Here is a 24,691-nt window from a genome sequence, read left to right as displayed (position 1 = left end):
AGGACAACAAGGGTAGTAAGAGGTATCAGCATACAATAAAACATAATAGTAGGGCAGCAAGGCTTGGCCTTGTTGTTGAATACTGGAACCAGGATATCTGACTTTGAACTGCTAGGCATGTAGGATTGGTAGCAGGGGCATGGAATAAATAGAAGTGCAGGAATTGCAGAGTAGGCTGGCAGTTTGGAAATTGATTTGCAGAAGAACTGGTACTGTTGAAGCTACCTGGGAGTGCTGCATGGTTTTAGATTGGGACAGACCAGGATTTGGCATGAACCAGGAAGAGGGAAGGCAAGGACTGATGAGACAGAGAAATATGTTGGAGAGGATTTAGTAAACACCTGGAGAGAACTAGGAAGCCAAAGACTATTGGTATGAGATGAAAGAGGCTTGAGTGGGAGTGTTTGAGGGTTCTGGGTTGTGAAACTCTGATGGCTTTAGGACAGGAGAATTAAGGGATGGAAAACTGAGAGGAGAGTAGAGAAAGGGCTCATATCAGGGTCACTTAATTAAACATGGCACTACTTTCCTATACATTTCTAGACAGGGAACCCTGAGTTGTTATTTTCCCCCTTTTTACTTCTGTGTTTAAACCTCTTGAAATATGATAGTATTTTTTAAAAAGCAGTCTTAAATAAATTGGCATGAAGATTAGAACATTACTTATCTAATAATAAAAATAGTGCAATTGTTTAAAGCCATTCCAGAAACCTGGAGTTAGTCTACCTTGCTGGAAAGTACCTGGCTGGTATGAAAAGGACTTGATATATGGATTTAATTATGTTTCATGATAAGATTAGGACCATTGATTTGGAGGGGGTATATGAAAGAGTGACTTGAAAATGCTGGTGTTGCTGTGGACTGTATTTTTGTGAGGGTTTTTGGTTTGTGTGTTTTGGTTTTTTTCCCCCCAAGGGCAAGAACTTCTGTGTGAGAGTTGAATCCATTGATTCCCTGTGTTGCACCAAGCTGTGTCTTGTAGGCTGGGGTGCTTGGAATACATACCTCCTTCCAAGAGCAGCTGGGAAGCTTGTTTTCATTCCTGTTTTTGTGAGAATTGCTTCTGGTATCCATACAGTAGTGTGGGTCTCAGGGGTTCCTAAGAATGTAGCCTCAGCAGCTGTGCTTGGAATGGTGTTGTCATTCTGGTTGGGAGTCCACCTCTGTCCCTCCCTAATCCCTGCTGTTCTTCACTGTTTTCTACCCATGCCCAAAGCACCTGTTTCATGTTCCCTCTTTTACACTCTTGTTTTCTAGCCTCTGTATTAAATTAGTTTATTATTTAGTTATTTTTATTTATATAATTTTATTGATATTATTGATATTACTTTATTATTTACTGCTAAAATACCAATGTCCAAAGGGAAAATTTTAAGTATCTGATGAACTTTGAAAGAGATGTTTAAGATCTGTTCTCTGAAGAAAACAAGATTTTGTGTTTATATCAACTTTCTGTTTTGTCAGTTCTTTCCATTGACTTCTGGAAGACCAGATAGGAACTTCACACTGATAACATATACAATTGTTAGCATATGAGAGATGGAGATGTAGGAAGGTAAAGCCTTGCTGATGTGCAGTTTTGTTCTGTTGTACTCAGTTTCAGTCCTCGCAGACAGTTACACAAAGTGTGTAGGAACACTTTGCCTTTCATTAAGTTGTTTTTCCACTATTTCTATTTCTTGTCTAATAATAAAGCTCATTTTGAGATCATCAACTCCTTAAGCATTAGGTACCTCTATCCATACTATATATTTCAGACACTGCCTGATTTTTGCAGTATGTGCAATCTAACTATTACTCTCCAGCATCCAAAAATAGAAGGGTGTGCCCTCTCATTAGCTACCCAATGTGTCTGGGAGCCAGCAACAGAGATCTCTATGGTAAATGTGCCTTTGAGAGTCCAGCATTAACCTGGTAAGGCAGGGGCTGAGTAGGCTAACAGGGAGGTGTCTGATCTCCCATGGCCATAAGAAAGTGAGTAATCTATTATGTCCTACCTATTGGAGTTCTTTGAACTGAAAAAAACCAGCACTCAGTTTAGCTTGTTCATATTCAAACTTCCAAAAACGTTTTTGACAAGCTTTCATCAAGTGCTGTCTGTAGGATAAAGGAAGTTTTATTACAGATCAAAAAAAGACAAAAGTCATTTTGCTATATAGCAAGGGGATAACTGAAGATAAATAATACAGAATGTTCATGATTCAGCATAAAATTAAAGGTTTGAAAGGAGGAGGTTTATAAGAACATTAAGATGTTTTATTACCTAAAGAATGAATTTAAAAGCAAGTTATTTCCAGGTTATACAGGGTGTGAATTTACAGTAGATTACCTACTCGGTAGTGTTCATCCGTGTTTGTGCAGCTCATTTTTACTACATGAGGTAATTTCTTGTTACATTCAGTGTAATGTGGGCTGCAAGAGTCTCATGTTCAGTTACCATGAAGTTAGGTGTGTTCTGTAAACTTAAACTTGAGCCTACCTCCTGGTAATTTGTCACTATGTTTCCATCCTGTTTTTTATTATTATGAGTAAAACGACGAGAAATTTAAGAGCTGCCTTAATTAGGTTAGACATGAGCAGATGAAGTTTAGTGTTTATAATTAACTGACTATATGATAAGCAATAATTTTAACCTCTTGAATGAGTAATCTAAACTTTATTTCTTTAGGGAAGAAAAAAACTATTTCATTGAAAACTCAGTGCAGATACCTGTTTCACATTGAGCAGTAAAGTCAGCAATGAAAAATGATTGGTGTATTTAAGGAACAGGATATGTTTTAGTGTAAGCAGCAATTACAATCTCCCTCAAAACTGTTTTCCCTTCTGGGTGATGTTTCTAAAGTGAATTTAGGAAAAATAACTATGTTTAAAATGATTGACTGCAAATGCAGTTTTAAGAAGATGGTGAAAAGTTTTTTGAGAGAGGAGATAAGTGTGAAGGAATTAACACAGAGCAGTGAAAGACAAGGTAAATAAATTTTATTTTATTCATGTTTCTTGTAATATGAGGAGGGTATTGGAGTAAAAAATTATAGTAAAAGTGAATAGTTATTGTCACAGAATTTATTTACCTTTTGAAACTTCCCAAAATTGGATACCATTAAGGCTGAAAAATTAGGTAGGCCATAGTTTCATCAGACAGAATAATGAGCACTTTTCAAATGATAAATCCCTAGATTTTGCAGAAATAAAAAAGTATTTGCCTTATCAATAAGATGTTTGTTAGATGCATGGAAACAAAAATTGTTTTCATCTTCTGAAATATGTCAGACAGGATAGTGAGTTTGCTGGGCCATTGATCTGAACTGACCTTTTATACTGAAGCACATGTGCTGTGCTGCTGCTTCCATGTCTATGGGATTGTCTTTGTTACATTGCTTTACTGTAGTCAATCTTTTCTTTATGATAAGTGGGTTTCTGAGACACTTGTGAGGAACAAATTATCTGAAATTGTAGATTTCCTTAGTTACGTCAATTGGATGCTTGCTAATTATTTTTACCAAGTGGTGATGTCTTTGTCAGTGTGTGCAGTGTAGTGGTTAATGGTGTATGATAAAACAGTTTTTCAGTTTCCTGAAATGTTCTTGTTCAATAAGATGGTGACAGTACTATTGGGGGAAAAAAGTCAGGTATGTTGGTAGTGAATTAGGGAATGAGGCCTGAAGATACAGTTCAGCAAGCCCATTTCATTGGAGAGGAACTTTATTGCCTTTTTTGCCTTGATTTTATGATGTAGAGGTCTTATTGACTACTTTGTGACTTCTGCATAGCTGGCTAAGAGGGGTTTTTCACCTGTACCTAGTGTAAGCCATTGGCCTTTCTTGATCAACAGATGGATGAAGGCTTATCCAGGTTTATCTACTTTTCCCTTTATACCAGACTTTAATCTAAAGCATTTTTTTCATGTTTGTTAGCATAAAATATTTCCATGTGTTTGCATTGCGAGACTTTCTGCAGGGAGGACGTGAAAATACACAGCATGTGTGTACATCCAGAGCCAGGTGGCTGGATCCTGGATACATAGGAGTGTTTTTCCTTGTAAATAGCATGCTACTTCTTTCTGAAGCATGCTGTAAGGTAAAAGTTCTTCTGCAATGCTGTATCTGTGTGAGGTCCCTATCACTGCCCAGTGATGGGGGGGAGCTGGAGTTGATATCTAGCAGGCTGTAGTACTTCGTAGTTATTAATGCTAGGGAGCTGAAGAATTTGTTGAATTGGCCAGCTTGACCGAGAGGAGGAGGAAGAGAAGGAGGGGAAACCTGGTGGGAGCTCTGACTCTGTGTGTGTGGGAGAGTGAAAGATTTCAGGTCCCAGCTATCATCAGGAATAGCTCCAATTTTTGCAGCCGGGGAGTTTAATCACAGGGATAACATCAGACCACCCAGGCAAGGGCTATACAGAGCTGCCTCCTTCTGTGCTATGCAGCCAGTCAGTGCCCAAGATCCAGCAGCCAGGATTCCTACAAACATACTGACAGATCCAGTGGAGGATGGGGCACTTGTCTTATTCTACTTTTTTCGTTTAGACAGAAGGTGGAAATGAGAAAGAAGCAGGTGAGTGTACTAAACCTTAGGACCAGGGAGAGGGAGTGAGGAAGAATTGAATGGAGCATTTTACAGTGTCCCAGAGAGACCGTGTATATGCTACGGGAATCCCAAAATAGTGATCTTCATCTTAACATCAGCTACAGCAATATTGGAAGCCACACTGCTCCTCATTTAACTGTTTAAGTTACACAGGTTAGTACCCTTGCCTGCCTTGTCCTCGACAGAGCAAACTGCCAGTCTGCCAAAACGCCCTGTACGGGTCCCAGGGGGCATCAGCTCTTTCCTGTCTAGACCTGAACAGCACAGCAAGAGCATTAAATTTAGGGTGCAGCAAATACTTAGAGAAATTCGGTGAGGCTGTTTTCCCCACTGAGGAGCTTTGGGTTTTTTCCAGTGATGATCCCTTGGTTTGACTCAACCCACTTTATCTTAGTTTCAGTTTCCTTATGTGACTGTTTCTTTGATTTTTACACTCCCACTGATGGAGAGAAAGGGAAATGTAAAGAAAAAAGGCATCTTACTGTAATTAGTAAGAGAAGAAAGAAGCAGGTAATCACCTCTGAGGGGTATTTTTTTCTTTCCTCTCTCACACACTTCTGCACTGTTGCAGGACCCCCTCTTCTCCTCACTCAAGCTCTTCACACAGGAGCTGGGATTACTTTTATTACTACTGATTTGTAGCAGCATCAGTAATGTAACCAGTTGGTCTCAGCTGAGGTTGTAGGAAGTGAAAATATCACTGTAGTTTCTGCAGTGCTCATGTTGAACTCCTTCTGCTCTGAGGCTCCACAGGGAATAGAAGCAGAGGGTTTTGTTATGATGCAGCAACATCTGCAGATAGTCACCAAACAGGCCAGGCTGAGTGGCTAGGTCTCATGTTATGGGAAAGATTACACCCTGATCATCAAACTTTTGGCAGGATTGTGCCTTGTTAAAATCACTCCCACTGGAAGTTTTGAGGCAGAGAGTGTCTAAATGAAAGCCTGATTTTTTCAGGAGAAGGAAGAGGGGGGAGTTTAACCATCCACAGCAGCAGCAGTAACTTGAGTTTTCTTTTTTCATTGTTAAATGGATGCATATGCTGGAGACACTACAAAGGAATTTGCAAGTTTGTCAGGTTTCCCAGGAATGTCTTTGGCAGGTCTTTGTCTGGAACATTTTCTGGAGACTGGAACATTTGTGCTCTGTATGCATATGTATGTCCTGTAAGCTGGTAAGCTCTGAGAGCAAAGAAGGAATGTCACAGGCCTTTGGCCAGGTCAGCCATGGTGCACACACAGATTTCACACTTCCCAGCCTGTTAGCCCCAGTTCTTCCCTCCTGGCCAGTTGTTACTGCAAATTCAAATCTGTACATAAAATGAAGGTGCTTTAGTATGGAGTGTGGTCAGCAAGATGGCCTCTGGGTAACAGAAAGGTGGTTTTGGAAAAATTGGTTTGTATTACATGATTTCCTCATGGAATTTGGAGTGGTACATTTTGTTACGCTGTTCACACAGTGGTGTTGTGTGTGTGTATATCTTATTTGTCATTTGGGGTTTCCTTTGTCTCTTTAAGAGGCATGTTAAGATAGTGTGATTTTTTTTTTTTTCTTCCCCCTCACCTTGCTGGGATAGCCTGTTGGATTCCTGTATCTTGATGCATTAAGGAAGGCAAGGCAGCTGGACTACTTCCAGTAATACTGGCAGACCTCCAAGCTGTTAGACCAAGTCATGGTAGCCTGTCCCAGATCACAGATGTACCTGGGAGCTCTGTGGTAAAGCTAGGAAAATGCAACACACTCTAGGGAGATGACAGGTTAACAGTGAGTATTTATATTGTTGTAGCATGTAGTCAGTCATCTCTGAAGGCTGAAGGAAGGAAAATAACTGAAAGAATACAGCAAAATTTCTTTCCTTTTTTTTTTTCCCCCCTCCCCATGGCAAGTTCTTAGCTCGTCCCTTCTGTTAAAGATTTCATGGATCTTGAAAGCCTTAGAGGTATCTGTGTTTGAGGAAGGCTTGGCAAGTGAAAATACTTGTGACTATGACAGCCAGGTAACGAAAGAAAAAGCACATTTCATTTGCAAGCTGCTGGATAACGGCATTGCTGGATGAACAATAAGTAATAAAACGGAGAATTAGGATTGACTGAAGGGTTGTGAAGGAGTCAAACTGGATAAACTTATGGATACAAATGCTTATAGAGCATATGGTAAAAATAGATTGAAAGGCAAAGGAGAACACACTACAAATGATGAAACATTTTGCACATTTTCAGTTTTCAAGTGGAATGATTCCCTCTTTGAGCTCATGATACAGTGTTATCTTGTCCTGCCTGACTCATCAAAATTTAAGGATTCTGGTCTGATCCTAAGGCAGAGGAGTAGTGATCTTATGTCTGTCTTATGATCCTTGTCCAATCCTTCTTTAAACAAAAAGGTTTCTCGTTAAACAGTTTATTCATGTATGCCTTTGTTGATAGGGTTTGTTGTGCTGAAAACTCTCTCCTCCCATTTCTGACTGTGAAAATTTTATCATTTTGAAGAATTTTTTTTTTTGAAGAGACAAAGTAGGCCTGTTTTTACTGCATTCTTTTGGCATATCTTTTATGTGTGACATGTGAAATATAGCTTGAGCTCTGGACCCCTTTTCCTCCTCACCAGTCAGAAAGATCCAAATGGAAATGTGAGATTTGTCAACTGCAGAGGATGCAGTGTGGCTCCAAGTAAGAGAAATGATCTTTAGACTTTTTGTAGATCCCCAAGCTCTACCACTTTTTAGGCAATAAGATATGACTGGCTTCTGCCAGAAAAGTACTAAAACTGCCAACTGGAAAGGATCAAGTATGTAATTTATCGTGTATTGCATGTTGTAACATGTTGACCAGTGAAACTTTGGATCTGCTGTTCAGGATGTTGGTAATGAAAATTTAAGTCACTTTTTCACTGCCTGCCAAGAGGGGCAGAGTAACAACCTCTAGTGGTGATATGTCTCTGTTCACCCTGGTTGACTCCTACAAACTAGGAAGAGAAGCATTCAGGGCTTCAGGAGGCTTTTCCTTAATCCATGGAGGCTGAACTGCAACACTCGTTATTATAATTTTCTTTTTCTGATTGTTGTAATTGATGGTTTTAGCTTATTTCAGCCATTAGAGATGATCAAAAAGAAAATTCTAACTTTATTGTAGAAAAACGATTATTGAATATGATAATGGGAAACTCTTGAAGAACTAGTATAATGTGGATCAGAAAAGTGAAAGATATTAAGCTCTTTTTCTAACTCTTGCTTGTGATTTCTTAGAAGTACTATACAATGGATCTGTGTCTGTATTAATTGCTGCTATTAATTGGAAGTAAATTCTATCCTGAAGGTTTTATTCCTATCTGTACTTGGTGAGTTCATATTTCATGTTGAATTTTAAAAGCAGATTAACAAAAACAAACCCCTCAACTCCTATATTCAGCACTTTGGAATATCATTCTGTGTTGTGGTCTTGCTTTCAGTCTTAATTTTTTTTTCAGAAATAAATTTCTCTGAATAAGGCATGACCATAGAAATCAGTTCTTTTAAGCTTGTCTCTGTTGGCAAGGCAAGTGTATTGCAGTCATAAACCTACCTTATAACATTTAAAAATAAATGTAGAAAAGTATTTCGGCATTATGCAATAATTTGTCTTTTGGCTTATTGGCATTATATTGAAGGAAATGGAACAGTACATTTAAGTTTCTAACACAGGTCTCTATTGATATGACTGTGACAACCCACATGTTCTTCTCCCCTTCCTCCATTTTTTCATGTTGTATCATAGATAGAAATACATGAAGTGGGCTCTTTTCCTTCTGTGAAAGCTTTTGGGGATTTACTATATCATGGTGTTCTTCAGTCAGCATGTTTCAGCTTCTGACATCTTTGCTGCTCCAATCAGTTTAAAAATTGTAGCAAAACTTTATGAATCCTTCTGTCATGAGAGATTAGGTGTGTATTGCCTCGCCTTTTGCAAGGTCCACAAAGACTGTGTAGATGAGACAAGAGGTGTTTGAAAATTGGGATGTGTGAATTGTGCGGTGTAGGCCACACAGATCTCCTGTCATACTGTCAGTGTCAGGAAAAATATTCTCAAGTCCATCACTGCTAATGAAAATGAGGAATTTTACCACGCAGGAGAGTTTGAGCCCATCTTGTTGCAACTCAATTTGAAAACTATCTTAATTCTTATAGATCCACACTAATAACCACCTTCTCTGTTGAGCCCCACTAGCCTCTCTTGGTTTTGGAGAGATTTTTTTGTATGTTTGGACTTGCTCCATTAGTACTGTTTCTGAAGCTCTTCTATATGGGTATTTTGGTCCAGGTGTCTACATTACCTTTTACACCAAAGTACCGACTGATTTGCTGCTAAGTGTTTGCCTCTGTAAAGGGAAGAATGCAGTTCCATCAGGTGCACAGAAAGAATAGAAAATGAAGCCACTGCTGAGCACAGATGTGTTGGAGGTGCCTCAGTAATCCTCCCAAACATCCTGGCCAGCTAATTATAGCAGCTGAGATGTCTCAAAGCATGGCATAGTAGCAAGCAGTAACACCTGTCTGGGTGGGCTGGCTGCAGCTAAACCTTATATTCTTGCTGGTGTTCTCTCTCTGAATCCTTTGCCTGTTTTTAATCCTTGTGTAGTTTAAACATCTGTCTGTCTGGAATGTGTGAAATGTCACTGTTAGCCATGCTAAGCTATTTGCTCATCTGCTTAAAAAGACAGCTTTCAAATAAGCAGTGATACATTGATACAATGATAATTAAAGAGGAAAGCATGTCACAGTAATAGAGTAGGATTGAGGTCGTAATTCATCAGACTAAATGGTTCTTGACATCAAGATAATGAGGAGAGAAAATTGGATGAAGTCATCTTCATTTCACTCATTGGATGTGTTAGCAAAGTTGTGATCACTGTTGCTGACAAGCTAAGAATTGTATATAACCTATTTTATTTACCATGTTGCCTTCTGTGTTTGCACCATTTACCATTCTTCCTTCTTTTCAGACAATAAATTCTTTGTGACCAGCAACTGTCATTGTGAGGTATTTGTATAGTGCCTGGCACAATCAGAACTAAATCAAATTTGGAGCTTTCTGTTACTGCAATGAAGATGCTTTAATTTTTAATTAAATTCTGTGGAACACAGCAACGTTAAGGGTGAGGTAGAGGCACTAAAATGTCACCTAATACTGTTTTCTATGTAAGGTGGATAACACTACCCATTGCTAAGCTTGCCTGATAATGCCCCACTGTAAGATCTTGTCTTAAATTGCTTATAGTGTTCTGAAACTTTATTTAAATTAATGTTTTCTGTGCTTATTGTTGTTTTCAGAACACTTCAGGCAAGGTGAAGTATTCCAGCCAAAACCATGGTTGGATTTAAAAAATATTTTGTGCATTTAATATCTATGGAACTTTTAAATCTCTTGATCTCCCATGCTTTGAAATAGCAATTTGGAATTCAGAATTTTGTTGAAGCTTGATTGCAGAGTAATTATTGAAAAAGCTTCAGGTGTAATGTACTCAGCAATACCTGCTAGACCTTCTCAGCTTCCTGAAGGTTCCCTCCACACTGAAGATGCTGAACTGAATTTCTCTGTATTTGCACCTCTAATGTACTTTGGCTTGAGCTTCTGTTCTCCTGTGTTTTCAGTAACCTGGTCCATGTTGGACTGGGGACCTGTCTGACTTGACTGCCGAATTAGTAGGAGTTCTGCCAGGTGTGGAGAGCAGCTAGGATATGGAGGCTGTGAAATTTGTATCTGGACATAATTTAGGAGAGGACACTGAGAGCCATTCAGACAGAAGAACAGAAATGGATGGAGTGGTAGTGTGGTAAATGTGGGCCAGTGAGCAGTTCACATTCAAGGACTGGATGAACAAAGAGGTTGGCAAAAGGAGTGGACTAGGGAGGGGAATAAAACCAGAACTACTAGGATATAGGACATGTGAGAAACCAAGAATGGAAGTGTGGGAAGACAGATCAAGTGGCTACTCCTGTGGAAGGTTCCAGACCTGAAATAATGTGGGTCAGGGTCCAGATGTAGTGAGGAAGCCAGTGCTGGAAGTCTGTAAGAATAAAACTGTACTGAGGAAAACAAGGAGAATGACATCTGAAATGCAGAAGCTGGGACTGTGTGAGAATAATGACACACAGATGAGGAGCAAGAATGGGAAAGGATAGACCTGAGAAGGGATGAGGTAAAAGTGGCTGCTTTTGGAGAAGTGGACACAATCTTAGGGTTATAGCCACTAGAATTTAATCCTGTCCAGAACCTGAAGTAGGAGTTCTGAACCTACAAAATGCTTAGGTGCCTTGTACTACTAAAACACATGGAGGGACAACCTACTGTGTTGTCAATGGCAATATTTATGGTCCAGAGTTCAGTGAGAGGACTGTCTGTAGGCCTGAACAAGCCCATTTTACGTATGAGTGTATTGTATTGCAATGTAGGTGGTATGTACTTGTTTGGGTAATTGCACACAAATTCTATTAAGAGAGCATTGTTAAGCTATGCTTGAGTCACACTTTAAATGTCTTAATAAGCATCCCCTTTGGATCTGGAGCAGTTGCAGGGCCAGTTGTTAGACTCTTCTTTCTGTCTGTGTCCTGTGTTTCGTTGGACACGTGCCTTCCAAATGCTACAGAAGTGGGGAAGGCCAGTACAGGTAAGTCAGGTTCACCTGACTATGATCCTAGCATTGTGCAGACCCTGATGTTTCTGCTGTTCCTAAAAAATAGCATATGATCGTGTAATTTAAAGTAGTTGTATGTCAGAACCTGACTGGGAGGCCTTTGCAAAGTTGGCTTTTCAACTTTTCTATTGTTTGATTCCTTTTTTTTTCCAAATTGTAAACTGTTGCACTGCTGTAGTAGATCCATTGCATTATGTATTTCTTCAGTACATCAACAGATAGTGTCTACATGCAGAGTTTGATCTTTCAAGAGTATAAGCAGTGCAGGAGGAATGCTTGTAGAAAGAAGCAATGGAATATGTGTTATATGCTTAAAAACTTACAGGATTTAGAGCTTGATATTGCAAATGTACAACTAACATGATTTTTGTGCATTTACTTTTGTGACCACAGTATTTGTAGGTGGTTGTGTGAGCAGTTTCTTTAATGTTTGGTTGAGTTTTGGTTTAAATTTTATATCCATGGTACTTATGCTTTGGGTTATGCCTGTATGTTTGTATAAAGAGAGGTAGAGACATGGCAGGTGTGTATGGTTGGCTTACTGACACAGCTCATCATGACTGGAGAGGTACTCTGGTCTTTGCTCAGTGTAATATAAGCTTCTAGCTTTTGATCAATGCATGTGGAGTTTATTTTTCACATGGCAGGAACTTTTACTTTGGGATTTTGCCCCATCTTTATCCTTTTCCTCCTCTGTTCTTCTGTGAATGGAAGGGTTGTAATTTTCATGCTGGCCCCTGAATTCATCTCAGGCACAGTGGATGTTGATGTCATCGCTCGCTGCTTTATGCAACTAGCACAGTGCTTTTGCATTTGAATATTTCCATATTCTAGCAATTTCACTTCTCTTAGTACATACTCTATCCCATTTACTTAGTGATACCTTTTCCCCTTTTCTTAGATTTTAATTGTCTCTGATAGTTTGTTTGGGTTTGTTTTTGTTTTGTTTCTTTTTTTTTTTTTTGCCTCCTTAGTTAACAAACCTGGACTTGACAAGTGGAGCTATAAGCAAGGGGAATGCAGCTGCCCCACAGAGCTACTGGTCACCACTCAAAAAAAGAGGGTCACTGTGGCCTGTTCAGTCAGACACTCATAGAGATGACAAAAGATCTGTCTCTTCAGCAGTCAGGTAAGTTAAAATTGCTGCTCTAGCTTTTTGAAGAAGAATGCAATGCACTTATTGGTCATTTGTAATTTGTGTTTGGCTTCTTGCTCAGATGCAGGAGTGTGTCCAGAGAAGGGCAACAGAGCTGGTGAAGGGTTGGGAGCACAAGTCTTATGTGAAGCAGCTAAGGGAGCTGAGGTTGTGTATCCTGGAGAAAAGGAGTCTTGGGAAGTGGGGGGCACAGTGTTACTCTGTACAGCTCCTTCCAAGGAAGTTGTAGCAAGGTGTGTGTTGGTCTCTTCTCCTAAATAACAAACTATAGGACATGAGGAAATGACCTCAAGTTCCATCAGGGGAAGTTTAGATTAGATATTAGGAAAAAATTATTCACCAAAAGGGTTGTAAAGTATTGGAACAGGCAACATAGGGAGGTGGTGGAGTCACCTGAGGGTTTTTAATACATGGGTAGATGTGGTATTTAGGGCCGTGTTTTAATGGTGGACTTGGTAGTGTTAAGGTTAACAGCTGGAATTGAGGATCTTAAAAGGAGGATCCTTTCCAGCATAAACAATTCTCTGTTTCTTAGGGCTTAGTAATGGTTCCTCTCAGGTCTAGAAACTAGCCCTGTGGAAATAGCTGTGTTCCCAGAGCTGTCAGGTTCATGGTGAAATAAGGGCATATATGAACATGGTGGATGAGAAAGAAATGTCTGTTTTTCCTTGATCATTTCCCATCCCTGCATCTGTAAGTTTAGGTTTGCTGGCGTTGAGACATATATGCAGAATGCAAACTTATACCTAATGCTGCAGAAATCTCCACTAAGTCCTCATCTTGATGCTTTTTCCTTGAATATCAAGTGTAGATTGTTCAAAGATAGAGCAGTGTTTATCAGAGTTTCTTTTCCAGATCTCTTCTCTATACCTTATATTAATTTTGGGCATTGAAATTTATAGTTATGGCTTATACACTCCTGGGAATCAGGGCAGAGGACTGATTCTATGGTGAAACTATTCCTCCTGTAATTCAAAGAGCAGCAAAGTTTACTTGCAGGAGTCTGAATCTTGGAAGCTAGGAACAAGGCAAATTTGCTGCAGTAACCAGGCTGGAATACAGGCTCAAGACTGCTGGAGATTTTTTTTTGCCACTCCAGTAAATAATATTGAGTTCTTTGCCTAAGTGTTCATTTTTGTCTTCTAAAACAGGATAATAAAGCAGAGCTTCTCCAAGACATGAATTTAGGTCTGGAAAGCACTATGTACATGAAAATACTGATTTTTATTACTGGTGCCTGAATGCTACTGGAAGATGGAGAGAAGTGAGAGAGCGAGAAACACAGTGCAGAAGGCATCTGATTTGAGTGGTGATCCTTTCCCAAATGGGTCCTTCAATAGAAAGATTGTAATGGGATTTGGAAAGCTCAAGTAAAATTGTTCTCATTTCATCAGTCACTACTTTTCATCCTGCCTCAAGAAGAGGAATGCGAGAAATGAATTCCTGGCCTGTTTCTGTTCCAGCACAATGTTTGCCTCAGGGGTTTAAAGTTATTGAGAGAAGTGGTGGTGATTCTGCTCTTGGACCCCATCCAGGCAAGCTATTACCTAGTCCAAATACAGAACCTATCCAACAGGTGTAGATTGCCTTCCTCTCCTACGTGGCTTGGAAGAGCATGCAGGCTGTCCTAGAGCTTCCATTCCCTTTTCAGCTCTGCACCTCTGCATGGGCTCACATGCAGAGCTGCAAAGCCCACCACTAACGCCCCGAACTCCACTCTGAATGACATCCAGGGCAGTGCCTCATCTAGCACTGTGTGCAGAGTTTAATTGTGCCTTAGTTAAAGTTTCTGTTTTATTTTGTACAGCAATATCAAAATACTTCAGAATTTTCCAGTCACAACTGATAGAAGAGTCCATCTTCAAACCTTCTACAGTCATTTAGCCTTTCATTATTTCAGTTGCTTTGTTTTCTATCCTCAGAACCGGAGTCAGAATGATACTTTAAGACTCCCTATTGAATTATTTTCTCTTCATGGCTGCTTTTATTGAATGGCCAAAATACTGGGAGTTGAGTTTTGTGTAAATCTGGAAATGGAAAAAAAATATTCTCGAGGCAGTGCTGGATTACTTGGTCTGTGAACTTCTGTTTAATGAGAGAATTCCAAAAGGAATATCAAGGTCATGGTATATGGGGATGGCTATCTTGTGTTGTAAATGCCTTTTTTACTGCTTGATTTATTACATTGGAGCAAGCAATGCATAGAGGGTCATCTGATGGGTGTCAGCCTGTGCTCAGTACTGGATGACTGAAGAAAAGCTGCCTGTTTTGAGACTGAGATTCTCGTCTATCAGTTGCAGAATTCAGCAAGGATGGAATTGTTCTGTGAATGGGTCCCTTATCTGGCTTGCACTTAGCTCCAGGTCAAGCATCTGTCTCTGAAGTCCAGTCCTCACTCAGTTTTTGTATGGCTCTGTGCTGCTGAAGTTGGTTCGAAGATGCTCGCAAAGCTGTATGATTCAGGCTATTCTTTTAGACAAATCATCTTCCCCTTTAATTCCCACTCTCCAGTAGTGACTTATCTTAATGTATCTCAAAAGAAGTTATCCTTTCTTTTGTGGATTCCTTAGCTTCGCATGAAATGAGGTGCCCAACTAAGTAGTCTGCTTGCCAAAAGGCAAAGGAGGTCTTGGGATTGCGATACAGAGATAGGGGATGGTTCTAGGTTAAATATATAAAATGTTATTTTATACATCTGCACTGCTGTGCATTTTGAGATTTTTTTTTCCCACTTTCTATAAGCATTGGCACTGTTTCCACTCAAATGATGGCCTAGCCTGTTGTTGCACCTCAGACAAAGAAGCCTGCAGGACTGCACAGGAGGTGAAATGTTCCAAATTTTATGTGGCCTTACTTCTGACTACTGTGATGTGACTGTCAGCCTCTGCCACGTTTGCTGCAGACCTGCCTTTGGTGCCCTCTGTATATCAATGAAATTATGCCAAATCTAGAGCTGCTCTTGAAAAAGCATTCTCCTGAAAGCATTCTTGGTTTCCTAATAAAAGTAAAAAATCAGGTGTTTAACAGAATGAAACTTGTTGATTCAGAACATAAACTAGCTTTGAAGTATCTGTTAGCAAGTAGCTGTGTAATCCCTAGTTGTGAGGACAGTAGATGGAGGTTAGTAGAGGTTTCTGGTACTGGAATTTGCAGCTGCTGTTCCACTTGTTTTTTTGAAAAAGACAATGGATTTTGTCTCCAAGATTGACTTGGGCTCCACAGGTCACTAAATCTTAAAGACCTGGACCAAAACTAGCAAGAAGGATTTCTTTCTGGCTGGTACAGATTTCGGTGTTTTCAGTGGGCACCTTGTATTCAGCAGCAGCCATCCTTGCTCATGTTCATCTCTTAGGTAAGAATTCAGCAGTGAAATGGTCATTGTTTTGTCAGATCTGTTGTATTGGCTTCCTGCTCATTCATAACATCTATTCCAAACCTGAAGACTGACCTCGCACTTCCAAACTGCTCAGCATATTCTTTTCCTTGGATTTTTCTGATAGACTTATCTGATTTGGTTAGGGCAGGCAGGCAAGCTTCCTTGTCATCAGTCAGAGGGCAGAATGGCAGTTGAATTTATATTAGAGAGTCTGTGAAGGGTTACTGCAGTCAGAGAAAAGGGATTCTCCTCTTTTCCTTGCTTGATATATCTGAAATACTTCTTAGCTCATAATTTCTGCCAAGGTGCTCAGGTTCATCAAGAAATGTTTTGTTGGTAGACTTGTCTAATCTGGTTTAAATTTATATAAACACATGCTTTTTAAATTTTCTGATCTAAGGGGGTTTTAAGTTTAATTTACTCTGGTATCACTCTCAGTGATAGTAATAGCAGCAGCTCTCAGGGCCTCACAGGCTGTGTGCATGTACCTGCTGTATGTCCAGGTTCCCAAACAATCTTAGCTTTGGCTATTTTTGTTTTTATTTTTCCTTACCTAGAAGTATAGAATAGGGTGGAAAACCAGAAAATGCTGTCCAGACTTTTATCATCTCAGATGCTTCTGGGTTGCATTGCATATATTTACTGCTTATGTACAGATCAACAACTTAGGTGCAGGAAATCTAGTACTACTTAAAAAGCTTCCTGTGCCTGCTCTAATAGAAAATATGTATCAATTTATATCCCAAAAATTCTGCAGCAAAATTATTGTACACTCTGCTCATTTGCACACCCTAGCTGACAAAAACAGTCTCCCAAATCAGGACCTTACTTTCAATTGCTGGCCTTCTTTAGCCTTGGCTGGGTAGTGGATACTTTGTCTTCTGATTCCCCACCTAGTCCCTACTGCTGCTTCATGCCAGTTTCTTTTACTGCTAGGAGTTACATGTACGATGTGTTCTAGGTTTCAGATGCTCTGGTCGCATCAAGTATATATCTTTTGGACTTATGAGGAAGAATCCCAGGTCTCCTTTGAGGGTTTTCTCTGAGTTGGTGTATTTGGCTTCTGTAGTTTCACTGAATCTGAGTTTTGTCAGAAAGACCCCAGGCAGCAATCAGCAGCTAATTATGGTTCACTGGTCTCAATTCTTTGTGTCAGAGGGGGCAGTTGGCTGTGCTTGACATGAAGGGAAGGTGAAAGTGGCTTTGTTGTTTCCTTAGTTTTTATTTTAAATTTTGGAGCTGTGGAATGTGAAATAAAAAATTGTGCTTGGACCCTGACTAGACAGGCTCTGAAGAGCAATTAGAAAAGGGAGACTGAAATAGACAAAAGATGTGCAGGGTGATTCTTACAAGGATAGAAGGGTATGCGCTTGATGGGACAGCCTTGCTTTTTTGCAAGACTCTTGAGCTAGACCAGGGTGGGCTTAGCACGGGTGTTGCAGTTGGGGCTGTGGGAAAGAGTTAACTATGTATGGACTTGCAGCTAAGAAGTAAGGACAAGACAATTTCCTGAGATGTTGGTAACTAGCACCAAGTTTTTATAAGAATGAGTATCTCCTTTATGTTACATATGTGTTGCCTTGTAGTTCTGGGTTGATGGTAACTTTATTCTCTTCCAGATTGTTTTTTCAAGCTCCCTGCAGTTTCTTGCAAAGTGGAGGCTACCTGACTGCTCTCCAGTGCTACGTTTGCCAAGTGTTCAGAGCCTATTTGTTTGCACAGCATCTAGGTGTAAGGTGATTTGGAGGCTCTGCTATGCTGATGCCTCTGGAGGAAGTGAAGGGAGAAAGCAGCAAGCACTGAGGGTTACACAGTAGGTCCTCAGTTCAGTCTGAGCAAACTGCAGTGACCTTAACCACCTCCCTGGCTAAGCACTACAGAAGTGCCAGAGCAGCAGTAGCCCAACAGCCCTGACTCCAGCCCTCTGCTAGCATAGCCACATGTCTGTTCCTTGCTCCCCACAGTGCTTGTTCTCTTTTCTCTTTACCTTAATGCCTGAATTAATTGAATTTCTTTATTTGAGGTAGAGAAGTAATTCAGAGTTGGTTCAGTGATTTTTCTGTAGTCTCTGTCTGCGTTGCCTCAGTGGCTCTGTGATGCTGATTCTACCTGTGGCTCATGAGAGAGGCAGCATTTCTGAGAGCCCTGAATTTGGGGTTTATTACTTCTTGCTCAGAGGAGGTTTGAGGAGGGCAGGTGAAAAATAGAGCTACTACCTGGGTAGCTGTACATTTTTACAAGTCTTTTTCCAGTTTGTGCATGTTTTTCTCCCTGTACATCCATGCATATTTGTGCCTGTATTTCCTGCCTTAAAAACCTATTACCTTTATTTGGGGTTTTTTTTGGTTGTTTTTTTTTTTCCATGCATGTCTCCCAGGGTCACTAGTGACAACTTGTTAAGTGTGGAAGTGAATTGGCTGGCTGACTTAAACTTCAGAAATACATGGCTCACCTTGTATTTTTTTTTCTATATATATCGGTCACACTAAGGAAAATTGTCAGGGCCAATTGTTCTCCATCCTGCTTGGAAATCGCTCTGGGCCTCGGCACCATGGATTGGCACAGTCCTCAAGGATCCCTGCTTCCCACAGCTAGGCCTTGGCTGTGTCTGTCTGGAGGCTGCAGGAGAGGAAAGGCGGAGAGCTCGTGACTTGCCCAGACAGTCTGAGGCCTGGCCCCGCAGCCTCGGCTCCCCAGACGCTGTTGAGTCGGACTTGGCTGGCAGCCGCCGCGCTGTTCCTTTGCCGAGGTAATGAGTGAGATTAATCACAGGACCCTTTCCAGAGGCAAAGGAGGTTTGTGCTGCGCGCAGGGAGACCATAGGAGCCAGTGCTGGGAGCTGGAGGCGAAAGCTGAGGCCTCCCAGCAGGGCAGAGCAGGGCACCGGGGGAGTTGTGCAAGTGACGGCCTCTCTGCTCAGCTGCTTGTGCGAAGCGTTGCTGGAGCTGCAGCCCGGTGCCTCCCCTGAGCACAGGGGGCTCAGTGCTGCATTGCCTTTGTCTGCTGGCCTTGGACAATTACATTTTCTGTAAATAACTCTCAAAATTTGAGGGGAGCAAGCTTCTTTTTGACTGCGTGACTTCCAGAGGAGATAAGAGGATCTTTCCTACTATTCCCTACAGCATACTGTGGAGAGCAAGCAGCTCATGTTGATAGGTGGAGGGGAGTGACCGGGGTCCTTCACCTACCTTCTCCCAAATTAGTACTACATAATGGTTTTGGGTTTCTTCTTTTCAGCTGTCTCCACAAACTGACCTTACCCTGATGTAAACACAGGATTTGCTATCCTAGACTGGGCTTCTAATCTCTTCAATACTCCCATCCTCTGCTTCAGAGCAGCTATCTCCAACATCATCAGTACAAAAAATGTTCTGATGGGCAGCAGGGAAATTCCCTTCCTGAGGGGAAGATAGATTTCACCCTCTAACTAACAGCTGGCATGTAGTTCTTGCAATACTTTGTTCTGCACAGTCTATTGTCACTAATAATATTTTACCTTCTGCAAAAAATGTAGTCCCATTGAGTTGTAGCAATGAGTTCCATGGGTAGTGCATATTATGCAAAAGTTTCCTTTTTAATTTTTTTCCCAAATTTTGGCAAAAAGTCTGTGTACCTGTAACAAGATCACATGAAGGCAAACAGAAATGCTTATTTGCTGTTCTATTCATTCTCTTTTTATCATCTCCCTTTTTGTTTGTCTTTCCTAAACTAAACAGTTCCATTATTTTCAAATTCTAAATGGAAACCTTCCTGGCCCTCTAATAATTGTCTGGCTATCTTTACAGGGATGACAAGAGATGAAAACAGTACATCAAGAAGGGGTAGAACATTAGTTTTATGTAAATAACACTAGTCTATCTTTAATTTCTATCTCAGCTTAGATATAGGAATATCTTGTTGATTTCTGAGCTTGCTAAACACTGAGGTTTTTTATTCATATGCAGTTGTTTTTCTTTGATTATTTCAGTAAATGTTGAACTGAGCAACAGGTATAAGTAGTTAATTTTTCCCAGGGATTTTTTTTTTTCCTTTCCCCATTCCTTGCTAGGCAACTCTTCTTTTCCTGCACTGGTGGATTTTGTTGGCTGTGGTGGAAGTTGCTGGATCTTTTCTGTTCTGTTAAACACCTAACTCAATATGGAACAAGTTGCAATCTTCTTGTGACTTGCCCGAGACTCAAAATGTTCCCCCTGAGACTCAAAATGTTCCCCCTGTTTCCCTCGATCTCAGAGGTCTTTGAAATACACTGTATCAGTTCTAGATACTTCATGTTGCAAAGTGACCAGCACTCCTTTCTTCTGCATTTATTTAAAGCTCCCATTCACCATTAAAAAGTTGTTTTCCAGAGTGGTTTTCAGAGGGTTAATGTGCCCGTAGTTCTCGTGGAGGAGATCTACTCTGCTCCTTACATTCTTGTAGGAATGAGGGACCCTGTGTTCTCATGCTCTGTAGGAGTGGCTCTGCCTACAGCAGCCCTCCTCTCTAAAGGAGTTCTGAAAGGGTTACAAGGGAGCTTTGGCTGTTTCTTTGAGCTATTTGGAAAGGACTGGCCTCAGACAGCTTGGCAGGAACCTGAGGCCCTGTTTTTTCCAGCCCAGCCCTTCCTTCTGCACAGAGCTGTCAGGGAATCCCACGAATGTCTGGTTTTTCCCCCTTTCCTAATTCTTTTAACAATATTTTTATCCATCTGTGACTCTTCCTCACACAAGGATCTCAAATTTTATCCATTGATTTGCCTTGCACGTAGTGAAGTATAAATGAAAGCTATGCTACCATGCCATAGTTGTTGGAATTGGTTCACAGTTGTGCAGCTGAGAAGGGCATTGGGAAGTTTCCCAGAAGAATGTCCTTTCTGGCATTGATCTCAGGGCAGGTCCATCTGGCCTAAGAACAGAGGGATTGAATGGGCCCATCTTTGAACTGTGCTATTTCTGTGTGTTACAGTAAGGCATTCTGAAATCTTGGGGCTGCATGTTCTGTACCCTCCCTATCAGACATACAGAATGCTGCTTTGTAGAAATAGAAATCCCCTTTGTAAGCCAGGCTTATGAAAGACAAGATAAGGTTAGTGACTTTTCCTTCATTTGCCTCACACAGTCCAGGACTGCCCTGAAGTTGAACTCATTGTGAATATTTTGGAGATTTCCAAGTCTGCCCAGTACCTTTTCACTTCAAGTAAATGGAGGTGTGGTGGGTAGTGTGAGAAGGGAAGTTTGCTTACTCATGAGAGCAAAGGTCTCAAACAGCTGTGTTGAAGACATTGGTGTGTACAGCTGAGGAAGAGAAATTGAATTGGGGTTATATTGCTATCAGTAGGCCTGTCCAATGCTGGGAGTTGGGTGTGATATGAGTTTCATGTAGAAAGACTTCCATTAGGCAGCCCTCCTGTGGGTCAGTCCCTGGACAACCCTACAAAGTCAGCAGCCAAAGGGCCTGGAATCAAGCTCAGTTAAGGGTTTCAGTGACCAAGTACAAATGCCAGAGCAAGAGGTAGCAAAAGGGGCCAAAGGGTTTTCTTTCCTACTAGGCTTTGTTTTGGAGCTATCTTCCATTGTACAGTGAACTTTCCACCAGCAATGCACATTCATATTTTCTGTCCAGACCAAGGTCATGCTTTAGCTTGGCCTCCTCAGGATGAACAGTCTTTTTTTTTTTTTTAATGTTTTGTACTGTGATATAAATGGGAAATCCCTGCAAAAGCACGAAGAAACCCCTTTCCTGTCCCTGAAAGTGTTAGTGGGCCTTTCCTGGGAAGATTCTGCTTTCACCTAATTTCCCCTAGCTTTGTGATTGTGGAAGTTTTGTGGCTGACACCAGAGTTTGTGAATTGCACACTGTTGGCTCTGTGTCAGCCTGTTATTCTCTAGGGTTTCTCTGAGCTGCAGCTATCAAGCAGCAGCTGTTTGTGAACCATGCAGAGATCAGTATTTAACAAGAATGTCTTTTGAAAAAGGGGAAGGGAGAAATGTAAAAGTCAGGATTATTTCAGTTCCCCTTTGTATGTGGTGACAGCTTTGCTTGGTGATCCTGTTCAGTAGGTCCTAGGGGTAAGTGTGTTTTACAATCTGAAGAAGATTCAGCAGCCAGAACTCCACTGTGGAGCACCAACTTTTGTGTAGGGAGTAGTGTGGCTTATAATAATGAGTAACATTTTTGGTTACTAGTACTTTTTTAGTGTCTACCTAACACTGGATTCTGTCAGCTATTGAATAGTTTGACCAAATGCTCTGGATAAGAGAACTTTGATTGGTAATCAGCAAGAAAGCTCACTCAAAAAAGCTTATTACTGGATTGTCCAGAACCAGTGCCAATCACAAGAATTTCTGAATGCTCCGATAGGGCTGGACTGTGCAATGTCAGGATGGAAATGTCAAGAATCCTTTATTGCAGGCAGTTATTTCTGATTTCATTCTGTAACAGTAGTTGAAAGATATATTCTTAAGAAAAGAAAAGCAGGGGAGAGCAAGCAAAAAAAGCCAGGTAGTGCTAAAAGATACCAGTTTCCAGACACCCTCCTATTGCACACATGGCATTTTAATGAATATTTCTTATCCAAGAACTGTTCACAGCAAACCAGGTGGGGAGATACCAGGCCAGCCTGGCTGATTCAAATCTATTTAAAACTGGCACTGAGACAACAACCTTTAGTGAAAGGAATTTAAAACTAAGAGAGCTCTGCTGGATGGTTGGGCATGTGAACAGGCTCCCTAGGGAAGTGGGGAGCCTGCCAGAGTGTTTGAACAATACTCTTGGGCACACAGTGTTACTCTTGGGGTGTCCTGTGCACAGCCAGCAGTTGGATGTCAGTGATCCTTGTGGGTCCCTTCCAGCTCAGGCCTTTCTATGATTCTGTGTTGCTTGGCTTCTTTGCTTGAATTTCAGATCGTGTCTGGCTCAGTACATGTCTTCCACTCCCCTTTCCCTTTTTCTGCTCTCTGGCACATGGGACTTAACTGAAAAGTTAGTCAAAGAAGATCTGGCAATGCTGCTATTGGCAGCTGTCTGTCAGGGATACTTTGCCTGGGCAAGATTCATCCTTTAAAGCAAAAGGGCTGTGACTTTCTTGGTCCAAACCTTTTGTATGCATAAAGATTTCTTTATTTGCTTGCTGCTGGGGGAAAAAAAAAAAAAAAAAAGAGAATCTTCTCTGTGAAGAGTGTAGCCAAGTTGGGTCATGAATGTCTTCAGTGCTGGAAATTTGAGTTTTCTCAAAATTCAGCTGAGAAAATTTTCATGTTTGGTAGACTGTCTAAAAAGGAGGAGGAAATCTCAAGTCTGGACCATCTGTTTATTTTTTGATATGGGGATAAAGATGCTGGTGGGTAAAGAGGTGTCAGCTTATCTCCATTTAGCATTTTGATAAGTTGAAGATGCAGAGACTTGAAATTGAGTAAGTTTAGGATTTTTTTTTTTTTGGTACTGGTACTTAGTTCAGAAAAACTTTTCACAGTCAGATTCTGAATTTCAAATGAGAATTTTTCATTACTTATTAAAGACAATGTACTCCTTAGTGAAGTGACTTATGCTTCCCGTTACAGTTTCCTAAAACTTCTCAAGCTGTGGTGCTAGAAAGAGTGTGAAATAACTTGTTAGAAAGAATGTGCTGTTCAGTAAATTTCTGATCTCAGCTCCACTAGACACTTGGGTGTGATTCTTTGACAGTCTCACAATGCTAAAGATTCTGGCTTCTCTGTAAATATCTTTGGATGGATCATAATTTGAGCAACAATTAAAGGCTTTCTGATTCAGGCAGTCAACATGACAAAGAGAACAGAATCTCATCTTTTGTGAAGGAATCATTAAATTGAGCAGTGTATGTGAGAGATTTAAGCACAGGCACAAAAACTCAGCACCAAAAATGATTCTTCATCGCCTTTGCTGTTCTTAAGATTCAGTCTTGATGAACTGATTCCTTTCCAGTAAGGAACTGTGATAATATCTCCAGGATATCTTCCAGGAGAGTGAGATTTGGATTTCTACTTTCAGTGATCCCCCTAGCCTTCTGTTTTCAAAATTCTTTACCAGAAATCAAGGAAGTTTAGACTTATCCCATAGGAACAATTCCAACAAAGGTTGCCAATTAAGATTTTTTGGAACATCTGTCTTTCATAGAGTTCGACTTTGTGTATTGACAATTTGCTTATCTTTCTTCAAAGCTGAAAAACCTCAAGGAGAAGCTGTGTTTTAATGTGGAATTAGTTTTGCTAAAAAAAAATCAATGGGAATAATAATTTCTCTCTTATCAAAGTTCACAAATATCTTAATTTTTTATTTTAGTTTCTACAAGTAAGCACATATATACATTTAAAAGTATTATTTTAAATAATTTTGAAAACCCAGTTTTAATAGTTGGCTTTTTCTGGTATATTTAAAGAAACTTGGATCCAATCCATCTTTAGTCATTTAAATATTTTGTTTTTCTGTTCAGGACATTGTTTGCATAACTCATTTTGCTTTTTTCAAAGGTCAGAGTGGTGTTTTCATTTGTTTCTGAAATCCCACTTTCCTGCTGCTGATAATAATGTGAATGATTTAAATATGAAAGTATCCTCTGCTATAAAGAGAACAAAATATATACATCAATTTCTAGGTTGTTTTGTGGTGCAGGGGACAGACTATGGTTTATGTAGTGCAGAGGTTTTCTTTACTGGTATTTTCTAAATAGAAAAAAAAAGGTTAACATTCTGTGTTCTCTAAAGAATTGCAAATCATGAGTATGAGTGTAGGCATTACAGATAAGCATTTCTGTGAAAGGGAAAAGGATTGGGGTTCTGGGTGTTTTGCTGTTTGCATGTTTCTCTCTGAAATTACCTAAACTCCTGGTATGTGTAACACTATGAATTGTGAATTGTTATGCCTGTTGCTACACAAGGCATAGTTGTTTGTGTATTGTTTGTCAAAATCTCA

General features: G+C 40.4%; 1 protein-coding gene across 1 annotated transcript in view; it reads left to right on the top strand.

Moving 5' to 3' along the window:
• Positions 1 to 24,691, top strand: part of TTLL5 (tubulin tyrosine ligase like 5) — a 122,479-nt gene that overhangs the window by 60,138 nt on the left and 37,650 nt on the right. The window contains exon 30 of the mRNA XM_084207248.1: positions 12,227 to 12,381. Coding sequence (XP_084063374.1) covers positions 12,227 to 12,381 — 155 coding nt within the window. The remainder of the gene's footprint in view (positions 1 to 12,226; positions 12,382 to 24,691) is intronic.

Source organism: Fringilla coelebs (assembly GCF_963513975.1).
Source record: "Fringilla coelebs genome assembly, chromosome: 6".
In the NCBI taxonomy this organism is placed as follows: domain Eukaryota; kingdom Metazoa; phylum Chordata; class Aves; order Passeriformes; family Fringillidae; genus Fringilla; species Fringilla coelebs.
This window is presented reverse-complemented; position numbering and strand designations above follow the sequence as displayed.